The 15,573-nt window shown below is 40.2% G+C and overlaps 1 protein-coding gene across 5 annotated transcripts in view; it reads left to right on the top strand.

Annotated features, from left to right (window-relative positions):
• The window catches only part of MICAL3 (microtubule associated monooxygenase, calponin and LIM domain containing 3), a 158,955-nt gene that overhangs the window by 105,408 nt on the left and 37,974 nt on the right, over nt 1–15,573 (top strand). For all 5 annotated transcript variants that reach the window (XM_050715470.1, XM_050715459.1, XM_050715466.1 and 2 more), the window contains 3 exons: nt 2,453–2,648; nt 7,337–7,590; nt 14,182–14,244. In XM_050715470.1, the coding sequence (XP_050571427.1) occupies nt 2,453–2,648; nt 7,337–7,590; nt 14,182–14,244 (513 nt within the window). The remainder of the gene's footprint in view (nt 1–2,452; nt 2,649–7,336; nt 7,591–14,181; nt 14,245–15,573) is intronic.

Raw genomic sequence — 15,573 nt, 5'->3', positions numbered from 1 at the left:
GCCACTAATTATGGCAAGGCCTAGGTAGTCTTTTGTGTGAGAGACTGAGATGTTACTGGGTGAATAATTGTCCAGAATAAGGGCTGTTATGGGAATAAACTGATAAACTACAAAGAACAGAGAAAGAAAACAGAAGTTGTCTTGGAGGTCAAAACATGTGAGGATAAAATAAATGTTGCCAAAGCTCATGCTGGGTTCGAATTTGTATAGGAGAGGAAAACAAGCAGCTGTATTCTTTAAGTATGTAAGTAAAAGCAAGATGAGGAAAAACAGAAGTGGGTCCACAGAGGATGAGTCTGAGATTAAATGCAGTTTTAGGTACAGCCAGGAAAGCAAGTGGATATTTGGCCTCCAATTTCAGTTGGGAGGGTGGCATTGAACGTGGGAGCAAAATATATTAGGGTATATATAGCAAGGTTTGGAAATGGAAATTAACCCAATGAAGCTGGAAGCAAAATTTAAATATTACTATACTATATGTGTGGAAGTAAAATGAGACCAAATAATCTTTGTTTCAGAAAACTGGAAAAACTGTACAGTGACATTGTGAGCTTTTTGGTAGCAATTTATGTTTAAATCAGGCTATCCTGATGCACCCTGACTGTCAAATTCAGGGTAATGATATGTGACTGCTGGGTGACAAAAGTATGATGTGCATATAAAAAATAAAAAAATAAAAGGAAAAAAGGTGATCTGAACAAGTACAAATCTGTTAATCTAAACAATAGATAAAACACCTTCTTTGAGGGGAATAAATAAGGACTGCTAGTTCTGCAAGTGAAGTCTTTTGACCTCATGAAGGTATGTGGCATAAAATGTGACATGGATTCACCAAAGACTGTGCCAGACTAGCCTGACAGCTGTTATTGATGAAGTAACTGATTACCTCCATGAGGGAAATGCAGTGCATCCAAAAATTGGACTTCAGTAAAGTACCTGAAAGCTGGCACATGGAAATAATTATTTAAGCTGGGTAAAATGTGGGGGTAGTACATGAAGTGTCAAGTAGCTGAGGAGCTGGCATAGATGAGAGTTTAGAGGTTTTATTCAAAACTGAATTAATGGAGTTGGGTAACACCCACAGACTATGGAGTTTCAAAAAAAACTGATCTGGGGACTGATCTTTATATTGCTTTTGCTAAGGTTACTAGCCAAAAAGGAAAAATCTGCTAATGAATTTCATTGCTGAGGCAACATTTCAAGCCCTCATCAATGCAGAGGAGGATAGGCATGTCATACACTAAGAGCTGCATAATGTTGTGGACTGTAGTATTAAAAATAGAAATGTAATAGTAGAAAGTACCAGGTCATGCACCAAGAAAGTGATTTGGCTACCAGCAAGGTGCTTATCAGTTGAAAGCAGAGAAGGAGAAAGATCTGAATATCAGTCAATAAACAAAAGCCACCAGTATTATGTGGCATATAAATAGGCAAATGTGTTCTCAGGGTGTATCAGATGAGAGATTTCTGGCAGGGCTGTATGTTACACTGATAAGACCTCATCTGGAAAGCCGTGTACAATTCTGATCACGCAGGTTCTGGAAAGATTAATCCAAACAGGGACAGGTGCAGAGACCTAGGGGGTGATCAGTGCACTGAAGAGCTTATCTCATGAGAGGAATGCTCGGTTTGTTTAGCGTAGCAAAACAGAAGCTAGGAAAGATTAGGCTCTGTAAATAGTAAGCTGTGTAAGGGTAAACAGTGGCTTGCTGTTTAAGCTAAAATACTAGAATTTTAAAAAGAGATAGATGAATGCAGGTTAGAATTTAATTAATTGAGTGCTACGGTGAATGAAGCTTCTGTATACTTTTCTCCAAATGTCTGATTCACATGCCCTTGCAATTCTCTGGGACTCGTGATGTTCGTGCTTGCGAACATCTCATCTACTTTTTTCCCTGTGGTTCATTTCATCTCAAACTATGATTAAAAAATAAATAAATTCAAATCCAAAAGAAGTTTGAAAACTCACTCTAAATGGGACTTTTTCATCCCTTCCCTCTCAGCATCTTTAAGCATTAGCGATACTTGCTTGCTCTCTAACTATGTAGACCTACCTGGATTGACCAGTAACAGTTTTGACATCATGCAGCAGGCTTGCCCCCTGGCATTCCTACTTGGTCTCAGCGAATACGTCCAGCCTGTGGCCAGGCCTTCCCCAGTATTTATGATGTAGGCTCCAGCGCAGTTAAAACACCCTTATTTCTTCTCTCAACGAGGACATTTAACACTCTTTTCAGCATCTGTTAGCCAAAAACACTAAGATTCCCTTTTGCAGTCTGGCTCCCCAACAGGTTCTGCCAGTAGTGGTGAACAGGATAATGGCATAAGGTATTCTCTTGCTTTATTTACCTCCCTCTGCCTCAAGCCCCATTTCTCCCAATTGCTCAATTTCCTTAAAAAATTACAGTCCTGACTGTTGCATTTATTGTTTATTCACTGACTTATTCTTTAGGTTCTAATGTAAATGGGCTGGAAGAGCCCAGCCTCGCTAAGCGGTTGCGTGGCACGCCTGAGCGAATTGAGCTGGAGAATTACCGACTGTCACTGCAGCGGGAAGAAGAACTGGAAGAGGTTCCTGAAGAGACGCTAGCAGAGCATAACCTGAGCAGTGTGTTGGACAAAGGAACAGAAGAGGATGTGCCCAGCAGGTTAGTACACAGTGACCATAAGCTTTCTTATAACCGTCCCAACATACTTTTGCCTGTTGTTCCCTTAGCTTTTTTTGTTTTTGTTTTTCACATATTGTTTGCCAGGTTGCTCTTCCTAAAGTTCTTGAAAGTATTTCATGTATGTACACAAATATTTTACGTTGTAGTTTCTGTTCTTCTAAATAATTTACTACCATTTTTAGAAGATAACTGTAGTACCATAATGCCATGGATAACTATAGTACCGTAATACTTCAGTCCTAAGTTGTTCAGTCCTAAGCTGGAAAGAAATTTTAAATTTTATTTATTTATTTATTTTGAAAATTATATTAAAGACAAATGAGTCTTTTGAGCAAGCAGAACACAGGTTCAAATGGGAGTGGGTTCCAAAGTTAACTTTACTTCTGTCTATTTTGCATCACAATTTAATAACATTTTTAGTTCAAAGACTCAAGCTTGACACACTGAGCATTGTAATCCTGACTGTCTGCTGATGCAAAGCCTAACAGACCTTAGTTTGAAGCAGTACTTTTGCCTGTTGAAAAGTATATTGCACCTTTACAAATTTTCCTTTATCTGCGAAGGGATGTGTAAACACATTAGGATCCAAGTATTTGCAAATAGAGCTGATGGAAATAGGTGCTGCAAGAATCAGTGAGAGAGAATATTTGATGAAGAATGCTTCTGAACTTTAAAATTAATCTCACACTTTTGAATTCTCAGTCTCTTAATAATGGTTTCTAATCATCTACTTTTCTTTGTAGCAATAACAACCCTTATCTTTTCAGCTTTCAGTCTGCCCAGTAGTCTTCTTGAAGTAAACTCGGATAAGCCTGTAACAGCATTAGAGCCTACAAACATATTCAGTGTATGCATTACCTACAGGAATAGGGCTGTATAAGAAATTCTTTACATTTATGCATGTGAAATTGAACCAAATTGAATTGGTGTAGTGAAAAATGCTGCTATGTTCATTAAAATGTTTACAGGATTTAGGTTGAACAGCATCTGTCATTTATATATCTTTTAAGGTAAATTTGAAGGGGCAGCATCTGAAGACTAACTACTAATAGCCTGAACTCTGACACTCTTGACAGAGAGCATGTAGATTTGGATGCATGAAGATGTAGCTCAATGGGACCTTCTGGGCCTGGGAACTGCTAATAACTTGTACAGCAGTTTTCTCCAAAACTTAAATAATACTCTTTGGTTAATTTCTTAACATAGTAATTTCTTTAGAATATGCTATTTTGACATATTTTACACAATTGGGAACTGGAAGTGTCTGGTTGAATAATCATGGGACTATTTAATGGGAAATGCAAACTCTGCTTGCCTTACTCATCCCTCCTTTAGCTCCAGCTCAGGCCTAGGACTTAAATCAGTTGTGACAGTTTAGGCATTAATAATATTGTGAGGTTCATGGTCCTTTATGTTTATAGCTCTAAACCAAAATTCACTAGTACGATGCCCTATTATTATTGCTCATGATTTCAGTAAATCAAAACTCTGTAGGCCTGGTCAGTGAATGGCAGAAAATTTCCAAAGGAGAAGAGAGAGTTAAAAAAGTGGAACTTTGGTATTTTGGGATACGAAGGTCTTGGTCATTTCCAAGAGTTGTTTTGTAGAATTGTGGAAAGAATACCTACACCATTAGGTTCGGTAGCTTAATTTCCTCACATCAGCTGCTACCTTTAGCTGTCTTTGTATATGTTCATCTTCATAACTTGAATTGAACTAGGTATTTCTGTCTGTAATAGACTGAATTATTAGATTTTGCTTGTGCAAAGCAGTGTTTAGTGGGCAATTCACACTCTATTATAGAAAGGAAGGAGAAAAGTTACTAAATTGCCTGTCAGTTTGACTTGGAAAAAAATCTGTCCCAAACCCAAACGCTGCAAGCAATTTACTTACAGCATTGATAAAACTGTGTTGGCAAACATCAAAGAGAGAATTTTCTAGATGATATAGTTATCTGTTATCTTCTGTTCAGCTGTATCCACTCCTTGATATTTCACAGAAAGACCAGAAAACAAAGGGAAAAAGTCTCACCACTTTTTCAGCAACAAAAGAAAAAAAAATATCCCTGCAACAAGCGAACCAAAGCCCTGATTTGATCATCTTCACTGTGTCGGTGCAGAACTGCAGGGTTAGGAGCAGGCTGAGGAAATGCAGGACTTTTTGTTCCCTCCGTGTCTTATGGAGCAATGGATTGGGCTTCAAGGTTCACCTAGGTATGAACTCCAAATCAGACTCTACATTGGGTGCCCAGCTTCCCTACACACATACATGCATGTACACATGGGCATACACATTGCAGAGAAATTTTACAGAAAGTAGTATTCAAAGGATATCTTTTCAAAAGAGAATTAATCTTGCTTAGGCATCAACTGCTCAAGAGGAAAAATAGTTTAAGCAACCAAACTCTGACTACACAGCATTTGAGAAAACCCTCTAAGTGCCTTCATTAGCTTTAACGTGCAGTAACTTTCAGAATGTCATCTGCAGTTTTGGTTTAATACCCTGTTACAGCAACCTTTCAAAAGAGAGTGGTAGGACAGCTCATGCTGTATGGCAAAGGAATAGAAGAGGTTTGTTTCCAATTTAGGTTCCTTTCCTCAGCACTACATCTGTGTAGGAAAATCTCTTTAAAGAGGTATTCAACTGGTTATCCAAATTCCATAAAGTAACCAAAGTTAGTCTTTGATCACTGCTTTATAGAAGGGAGAAAAAAAAGTGTCAGCTGTTGAATTATTTCTTGTGGCAGAAAATCACCAAGCTGAAAGGAATGCCCACTATACCACGCCATCTCGCTGCTGCCTCTGAGCTTCTCATTTCTCAGTATTTGAAGGTCAAACAAAAAGCAGGTTATAAATAAAAGCCAAAGAAGGTAAAGTGAGCTATGTGGTAAAGAATGTATGTCGTCAATATTACATGAGATAAGCGGGCTGGCTGAAGAGCAGCAACTTGTCCCATTCAGCAGTCATGGCAACAGTTGGACTAGCAGTAAACCTTATTGACAGCACATGAAAAAGCTAGCATGCAGCACCTGTCAGGTTTATTTCCATACTAAAGGGTAGGAAAGTGTGCTGCTAATCGGGGAGGAGGGAGAGAGGGAACATCACTTTTTATCTCTGTGAGCATATCTGTGTAAAGCCTTTGGAAAATGCTCCAGTGTCCTGGAATATACACCAAGTCCATGGCATGCAACAGCATTTGTATTCAGTTTTTACCGTGGCCTGATAAAAATAAGTATTCAATTTATGCTGTGAAAATGTGGGTTATAACTTGAACATTTCACTTTTGTCAAAATCATGTTATATATGTGCAGAACCATGAGGAGAATTGAAGAGCCAGTGGACATAAGTACACGACAATCAGAAAATGAAAAAAAAGTGTTTTCCTTATTAACATCACTATCAAAAACAGTCTCTCGTTCTAACAGATTAATAGAATTATATGAACATTATATATTCATGTAGTGGTAGAGTAATTTGATATTCTGAGCCTGGATATGTTTATTTGCAATACAAAAGAAAGGGCGCTGCTGTGTATCATTTTTTGTAAAGTGTCGGTTTGTCACATAATGACTTCTTATGTAATAAAAACCTTGTGTATGGGAAACAGAACTGCAACAACTGTACAAGTTATATTAAATATATCTTATTTTTTTATCCAACTGTTGTTCTAATGAATGCAATTCTTTTTTGACAATGATCTATTATGGAAAACAAAGAAGGAGTACCTTTTCACCCTGAAGATGCTTTCTCTGAATGTGGTATTGTTCACATTCATTTTCCAGTGACAAATGCAACCATCTTTCTTCCCAGTATCTCTAGGTAGTCCAGAATGTAAGAGTGAGCTAGTTTAAATGTCATTGTGTAGACAGTTACATTTCTTGTCCCTGCTACTTATACAGAGAAACTGCTAGAATTAAACAGAGATGTCTAATAAGCACTAATGATTTATTGTTTTGCATGTTTTAGACTTTCCTGTGCAAATAATAAGCTCAATATTGTAATTATCCTTTTACTGCTTCCTATAGTTTCTTACCACTATGTACACTGTATACTTAAGTGAATGCATACAGTGATTCTATCTGTGATGTAGAAAAGTGAGGAATTTTGCGTTTTTTTTCTCCTGTTCTCCTTAGCTCATATGCTGTAGTGCTTGGCACCTGGTAGTTGTGTTATGTGATCTTTTTACTCCTGAAGCCTCTTGTGGTTGTCCCCAGCAAGTGCCAAAAACATCTTAGCTATCCAAAATGCTAGAAGAAGCTGCCATTATCAAAATATGTGACCTTCTACATTATGACACTGCCAAGCACTCTTGCACCAGTCTATCCAAAGCAATGTGGTATTAGGAAAGTCACTTCTTTCTATGATATTCAAGTATGGTCACGCCTGTAACAATTAATACTGCACAAGTATTTGGACATGGCTTTACAAGCACTTTTATGCTGCTTCACCCAGTTTAAAAAAAAAGCAGAGCAAGGATCATACTACAGGCCACAGATTGTGCTGTCACTAAAATGCCTATGAAATACTGAAAGCAGAAAATTAAGTATTGTGGTTTGCATTGTATGTTTTGGACTTCTGTTTATCGTAATGAATTGTGAGTGAGTGATCTAAGACTGATCTAGGAAACATTTTCTACTTGTTTCTTTTTCTTTTTTTAAACCCTTACAGTAGTTCAGAGTCTGAGATGGAGGAGGAAGATGAAGATGAAGATGAACTGCTGCTGCCTCAGCAACCTCCTTCAGACTTGGGTGGTGTGCCATGGAAAGAGGCTGTGCGCATCCATGCCCTCCTGAAGGGAAAGAGTGAAGAAGAGATTGAGGCTGAGGAGAATCATGAGATTGAGTACAAAGAAGAAGAGGAGGAGGAGGACGACGAGGAGTATGAAGAGGAGGAAGAGGAGGAAGAGGAAGAGTCTAGTGAAGGTTAGACAGATTGATTTGTCCTTTCTTTCTGCTAGACAGCAGGGAAAACTGAACTGCATATCTGCCATGCAGAATAAGAAAGATTTGCCTTGGAAAACTTCTCCTTTCACTTTTTTATTACTTTCTTTTTTGAGGGAGTTACTGTCAAGGGAAGCTTTGGTTTGGTCATTCTGGATACAGAAGATCTTTCCCCACAGGGCAGTTGCAGCACTAGTACCAACACAGTATGCTTCCCATATACCCTGCCAATATGTGCAACTCCCAGCTTTCTGACAATGTGTTGCTTTATTGTTATTTATTATTATTATTGGGAATTGGATTTGAGCAGGCCTTTTGTTATTTGGCAGCAAGAAGTAGAAGCAGTGTTGAGGCAGTGTTTTCAGTGCTGTGGGGTGCTTCACCTCAGGGTAGTGCCCTAGCTGACAGTAGGGCATGCCTGAAGAAGCTGCTTTTAGCTCTCCCTAGAGCTTTTAGTTCTCCTCTCCTCCTTGAGAAGTCAGGGAGTTCAGGGGATTCTCATTTTCACTCTGAGGGATTTCTGTGGAATATCTTAGGGAAAGACTCCTTCCCCTGTGTGTTTGTCTCAGTCATCAAAATGCAAAGTTTGTGCTAAGAATAGACATTCTCAGTGTTTCACCACCATTCCAATTTTCTTACTGATCTTGTCTTTTTCTTTGTCTTTATACTTACATTTCCCTTTTGTGAAGACTAGTAGACTCCAAAGAGCTTCTTCACAAAGGTCTTTGGCTGCCTGCTGCAAGCAGAGGTCCTGTTATTTTGGGTCTTAGTGCCAGTTTTTTTCATGAGCTCAACAGGCTGTTTGGCTATTTTTTCAACGTAGGAGCTGTGAAAGTCGAGACTGCTTTTTAAGTACGGTAACGTGCATGTTTAGTCTGGTAAATCTTGGTGTTCTCAAAACGATGTTTTTTCTGTTGAGCAGTGTTCCTGCCATACAGCAGGAATAAAGAAGGGTTCTTGGGGAATTTGCAGACAGTCTGTCTTTCTGATGCTGTCCTTTCTCTGTTTCTTTCTGTCTTCCTCTCTCTCTCTCTCTCTCTCACCATTGCTTGTGTGTGTACACACGTGTGTCTGATGCGATGTTACGGATGTGTGGTTCCCTCTGCTGTAGAGGGGGAGTATTGCCCTTGGGAGAGAGAGCTGCAGCAAGGTCTCTGGCTTCAACGTCTCTCAAATGAAGAGGACACGGGTACATTTAAAGGTACCCGTATATCGTTTCCACTTCCATTTCCCCTAAGCAGGGGAAACTATTTTAAAGAGCAGGTCCCACATGAGAAGATTCTGTGTTTTATGTAATTGCATTACCAGCCTTCTAAAAACTGATTTGATAGCTGTTGTTACCTTCATCTCCTGATCAAAGTGCCATATATCAGGTCTGATCTTGCCACTGCTTTTAGGAGAAAGATAGAGTTTCCTGGTATTTCAGGATATCTAGAAAATCTGGACAATTGGTTAGTGTAATGACCATGAACAGTGACCCCCACATATTTAGGAGTTCCAGATTTGGTCCATACACGCAGACTAATTGTACCTGTGTAATAGGTCAGACAAATAGGACACATCAGAAGTACTGCTATTAGATTGCCTGTGTGAGCAAACTTGCATTTTTTGTTATTGTCCTTCGTGAATGTGTGTCTGTGGGGAGAGTCTGTTGGGGAAGCTAATCAAACTGTGGAGATCCCTCAGATTTTTCAGTCATAAAATGGGCATTAAATGAACCCGACATTCCTATCTAACTAGCTGTGTTATTTTCCATAAAGCATTTTGTTTCAGTTTATTTCTGATGGTTAGTTTTGTTTTGTTTTGTTTTAAGCACTTGGTCCTAATAGTTGTTTAATCCCTTAGTCCCTCAATGTGGTTCATTAGAGCCAGAATACATAGGAGGAAAATCCAAGTGCCTTCCTGCAGGTAAGAGGGCATACCCAGTCGTCAGATTGCCTATTTTGCAACATACGGTTGTAAAAACAGTAGCTTAGCTTCTGACTTTTTTTTTTTCCCAAGGGGAAAAAAAAATGAAATGAGATTTTTTGTTTGTTTGTTTGTTTGTTTTATCCAATTTAACTTTTTGGGTGGTAAGTATGAGAAGTATTAGTAAGATGGCTAAAGAGCATAAATGAAGAAGTTTCCCCTGTTGTAGCTGCTAGTGTTCTCTAGACATGGCTTCCAAGGCTTTGATTTGTGGGTGGCTTCTCGTTCCACTGAAAGTTAACCATTGAGACTGCCCACTTCTTAGGAAGCTCTGGTAGGTGCCACAGAGGAACTGGAGGGGAAGGCTACCGTTCCAAATGTAAGTGGAATTAATGCCCAGCATCCTGTAAAGCTTAGCCAGCAGTTTTCAGGGAGGGCTACACAGCTGTCATTTGAAATTCTCAAGCATTTAGATCTCAACGAAATGTTACGTTTGCCTGTCAGCCAAGAAGCAGTCCTTCACAGTTGGCTGTGCTGTTTAAGCTGCTATTTATTTACTGGAAAGGGTGAAAAGGGCCTGTGTCCTAACCAGGATGGGCCTGTGCCTCTGTCTGGAGACTTGCAGGGTAACTGATGGTTTGTATGTTACACTGATCTAAATCCCAGAGAAATCCATTTTAAAACATACAGATCATGTGGGACCTGCTCTTTTCTAGCCTTGCTGAGTGACTATATACTTCTCAGCCATTGCTGGCAAACTTAAACCTTTTAACACAAAATTTTGTGTGGCAATGCAAATGCTAACTCTACTCATCTTGGGGCCTGCATGCGAGTGCTTTGGTATGCAGTGAGAAAAGCCCAGACTCCTGTCCCTGCAAGATGTCCAGTAGCTCTGGTTAGACCGTGCGGTTATGCTGATTGATAAGAAACTCTCTGATGAGGTAACAGAGACATAAAAATGCTAAATACTTGGCTAAATTGTGAATCCTGTTCTGCATCTGAGTTTGTGTGTCTGAACCCTTTTCCTCTTCAATGACCAGCTGGCGATTCTGTCCTTCCTGCAGTTCCTTCTGCCTGTTTTTTTCTGCAGTTTTAATGGCAAATGTCACACACAGTCATTCCTGAAGCAGAAGTCCCAAACAGTTTGCCATGACTGAGGAAAACATGGCCAGGAGAGAGGACCTTCATTAAAACCAGACAGCAGAAAATGATGAGTGCAGCCTCTAAATGATGCTAATTCTTTTTGTTTCCTTCAAACACTAGTCCAGCATATGAAAATCTAATTGCTTTTGAGGCTTTAAACTGCTGAAAAAGCGTTTTGCCCTACACAGTGGTAATCCGTGTGTTTTGGAAATTGACTTAACTGCTTTATAAATTAAGTGGGCATTTTACTTTTCAGGAGGAGTCATTTGCTTTTGAAGATCACTCCTGCAGGTGCTGAACACTTTGTCTCCTGTAGAATGAGTTATTTTCATATGGTAAATAAAACCTGAGCTATAGTCCCAGAACAGACAGCAATAGAGACAGGGTCTATCAATATACTCACCTCAGGTTAGATGCTCCCAGCATGGACATTCTGCAGCAGTTAAGCAAGTTGCTTATCAGTTGCTTTAGTGATGTGCCTGTTGTTCCCTTTGACTATCCATATATATCTGAGCTTTGTGTAGGCAGGTAACTGAGGAATAATGCAATGTCTTTTGAACAAATTCAGTTTTGCAACAGGAAGTCAGACACACAGATTTCTAAGTTGGAAGAGACCTCAAGATCATCAAGTCCCTTCAGGGGAGGTGGAGGTGCTGTTAAGTTATAATGAAAATGACGATATTCTTCAGAAAAAAATGTACCCTTTGAACAGGTCATTTTGTGCAAATTAGCAGGAGTGCACAAAGTGCTGTTTTAAACATGAAAGTCTGTGCTCATGTGTGCACATGCACATATACACACAAATGCAACTCTGAGATTCATCATGTAATTTAATTCACAAGGAGATATTTACCCAGCATAGAAAGGAATACTTAACCTGATTGTAGGGCATGAAAGACTTTTTGTTTTGGCGAATCAAACTACTAGTTGTTCTTTGCCTTTAAAAGCAAGATGTCTTTGGCAATAATCATGAAGAATAGGCTGAAGGGGCTGGAAATTTCTACTAAATTGGTATTTACATATCACATATCTGTTGGACACCCAGAGAATGACTTTCATTTCAGCGAAGCTGCTTGCAATAGAGATAATCTACAATGAATTTTTTAGTAGCATCTCTTTGCCTCTGGAATGGCATTATTCAGCTTTGATGGGGAGTCTGAGGAGCGCTGTGTTAGTGTATGTGTGCACACAATGCTGAACTTTTTCTGCCTGTCTTGAAAACTGTCTTAGCCAGTAATATTATCTTTTCTTCTTTTCTTATTTCCTTTCCTATGATGTGTTATCTTTCCTATCCACTGTTGTCCCATGTTTTCCTCCCTGTCCTCCATGCCACCCTGCCCATATTCTGGTATGCCATGTCCTCCTGGTAGCTGGAAACCTTAGGCTGCAGCAGATTGTAAATCCGGTTGATCCTCTGGAGATCCTGGCAGATGTGCACTGGACACACATCCGTGAAAAAGAGGAGGAGGAAAAAATGGTGCCAACCTCAAAGTCCTCCACCTCCAGAGGTAATCTTCCCCTGTTCTATGCCATCCGTTCCTAGATCACAGTTGCAGCTGTGTAGCTCTGTTGCTTCTGTGCCCTTGAAGAGCAGCGTCCTTCAGCAGGGGCAGCCATGATCCAAAGGAACTACTTTCTGAAATTACACTTGGTTAAACATTTTGCTTTTCAGGTCAGTGCCCACTTAAAATGACTGCTTCCTCAGCTCTTTGGTGGTGGTGACTTCCTCTGACCTGTTTGTGTGCCTGCTTTGACTGTATAGCATTCTTCCTCACTGTACACAAGATTTGGTAGTAATCAGCCCACGGTAACTGACTTTAGGGGTAGGTGCCAAGTGCTTTTTGTGGCAGTGAGGACTATGCCTCTTTTATGGAAAGTTAAAAGATAATGTTACATACATAATACAGCAAAGATTGAACAGGGTCGGCTTCTTTATTGGGCCTGTTTCTCTACTGCTGGTTCTCAAATTGTGTAACTTCATCTGGCGTTATTGGGGAATGATGGAGTTCAAAGGGCTTGCATATCTGACCACTGGTTGTTTTGACTTCCTGTATTTAAGATTTGACAGTATACCTATTTTGCCAACAGTCTAGCCATTTTATAAACGCCTTGTCAGTCTCTACAGTCCTTGTTCTAGACTATATTACAGTGTGTCTTAAGGTAAGTATTTTAGGTCCTTTACCTATGCAGAACCTAAGCTTAGTAAAAGTTAATGATGCTGTCACTGGGTGGTAGTCTTCTATCAAAGTCTATAACCATTGTGTCAGAATTGTAGGGGGGAATAAGTATATTATGAGAAGGGGTGTCTTCCACAGAAAATGTTCAAGATTGATCTGTATTACAGAAGCCTAGGGCTTCACCTCATCCTGACTGATCACATTCCACTCCAGTTAATCATCTTTTCGTCATAATTCTAGATGGCTTTTCTTTTGTGTATTTAAATCATGGTCCAACTTGATACACAGTTCCAGTTCATGTCAGCTAGGCTTACAGTTGCAGTTTGCACTGGGATTTTCTGGTGTGAAATTAGCTCCCTACAAGTGAGAAGTAGGCTGTGTTCCACTGCCTGTAACATTCAATATTCCTCAAGTACTTGCTTAATGTTTAAGAACACTAAGTAAAAGAAAATGTTAACACAGTTTCATAAGCTTACTGCAATTGAGGTTGCTTTAGCTTCTGCTTGAGGGTCTGTGGCCCGATAGTTTCTGAGTTCTTTCTTTTAGTTTACATTTTATAATTCCTGTTTTTCCATAGTGTATTGGTATAGCTGTGCCGGCAAACTAGAGGAAAACCTGTGTTGATCCTTCCAAATTGATTTTGTCACCTTTCCAGCTTCTTCTGGGAGGCAAAGCAATATTTTCTTCTGTTCCCCTCAAACTAGGCCAAGCTAGGAAAATCCTGATCCATAGATCAGCTGCTTCAATTACACTCTTAACACAGTACAGGTATGTGCAGGCGTATCAGCAGTTTGTTTTTTAAAATGAGCATTGCAAATAAGCATTTTTGGACACGCTCTAAGTTTTCAATCTGAGTTCAGTAGACAAATTTGTTCCTGGCTGAGCTGTGATACCAGGTGTTTGGAGAGTTTATCAGAGTAACAGTGGCGGTGAGGTTTGATCTGAAAGTTTAGGGCAGCATGGCAGGACAGAGAAGCCCCTTGCACTCTGCATTAGGTGCTCCTCGTCGTCTGCTGGCATTCAAACCCAGGCAGCTCAGCTCCATCTGTTCGTTTCCTTTCTGTACAAAGTTTCAAGTGCAGCACAGCAGCGGTGACACGCTGGTCAGATGCTGCATTTTTTTCACTATGCCACCTGTATTTCCTCTAACATAGCAGATCCTAAAGGAAGATTTGGCCCTTGTTATCTCAATTTAAATCCCAAGCCTGGAATTGGTTGTTTAACATCTCATGTGTTTTGTTCCTGTATTTGCTGCTGAAAAATCTCCCTTTGTCACTCTTCTGTTTTAGACACTTACTGATGGTCTAATTTTGATTTCTTACAATTTATTGTTTTTTAAATTCAGCATCCGACCTTCCCTCCGTACGCCATGAGGCGGTACAGGCGTGGCTGGAGACGGTCCCTGGAGGTAGTTTGGTGATGTTCTATGTATTCCAATGCACAATAACCCTGCCCGTCTCTTCTCCATGCCTTCAGCAGCTGAGCTGGTACTTTAACCCTGGACTTACGGCCCTGTCGCTACTGCATGACTGGAAGTGGAGGGAGGGAGGGAGGCAGAGGGAGTGTGCATGCACGCCTTGCTCAGACAGTCCGTTCTTGCATGAACTCGACATTTGTTGTAACCCTTCTGAAGGCAGGCCAAACAGACAGGTTATCTTTGGTGTAACAACAGAGGAGGAGGAATCTAGCTAAGTGTTTTGATTTGCTTTGTAAACTGAAAACTGGACCAGTTGGTACTCCCCTAGCTCCTTGACTAAAAGAACATGGGGCTTTCTTGCAGTCAAAGATTAAGTGACAGAGTGCTGAAAGCAACTGCAGTTATCTGTAGCAACTACAAACTAGCTATGTGGTGAAGAAAACAAGAAAGAAGATTAAGGTTGAAGCTGGGATCTTTAGGGATAGGGATGGCTGTTGTGTCTCCTTTGACTTGGGGATACCCATACTTAAGAAAGGCTCAGGAAAGCTGAAGGATGGCAGAGCTCAGTTGCTTTTGTTGTGTGTTTCTCTAAGCTCTATTACAAAACCAGTGATTCTGGCATCAGGGTAAGGGAGCACACCCGTGTAAAGCAGTGAAAGTCAGGAGTAGTTTGTGGATACATAGTTGATCTACAGGGAAGTTGCTTTGGCAGATGAGGATAGCTAGCTCGCCTATAAAACCTTGCTTCTGTTGCTGCTTTGGCGAGGCAGCAGTGGTTTACACGATGGCTGCACTTGGTGCAGTCTGCTCCTGGCTGCTAGCTGATACGAGCGAAATGCCGATCCCAGTTTCTGGCTGCCGTAGTGCGTAGCTTCTCAGTTACTGTGTGACAGCTTTTGGCCTCTTGCTCCTTATCCTAACTGCGTATACGTATATGCACAGTATATGTATAATGTAACCAACCACCTGCAAGCTCTCCACGTTCCTCAAAATGGGATCCCCTTTGCACTGAGTTGTTACTCATCTATGCACCTGTAATCTTCCGTTGAGGTTTGTATTCCAACCTATTTAAGAGTTGATTTTCTCTTCTCCTTCCAACACTCCCTATGTGCGTCATGTCACCTTACAGTTTCTGGATCTGAAGACACCTGTGTACATAGGACTATCACATATTCCTAATGTCAGTTACATTTTTGCAGGTTTTGATAGATTGTTCACATTTGTTGTTATCATAAAAATATCCTGTGATGTTATTATTTCCAAAACAACATAGGTTAGTGCGTACTTAACCAACCAGCAGACCAGGGCACAGTTTGTTTA

Source organism: Cygnus atratus, chromosome 1 (assembly GCF_013377495.2).
Source record: "Cygnus atratus isolate AKBS03 ecotype Queensland, Australia chromosome 1, CAtr_DNAZoo_HiC_assembly, whole genome shotgun sequence".
Taxonomy (NCBI): Eukaryota; Metazoa; Chordata; class Aves; order Anseriformes; family Anatidae; genus Cygnus; species Cygnus atratus.
The sequence above is the reverse complement of the archived record's forward strand: the minus strand, read 5'-3'. Positions and strand labels throughout refer to the sequence as shown.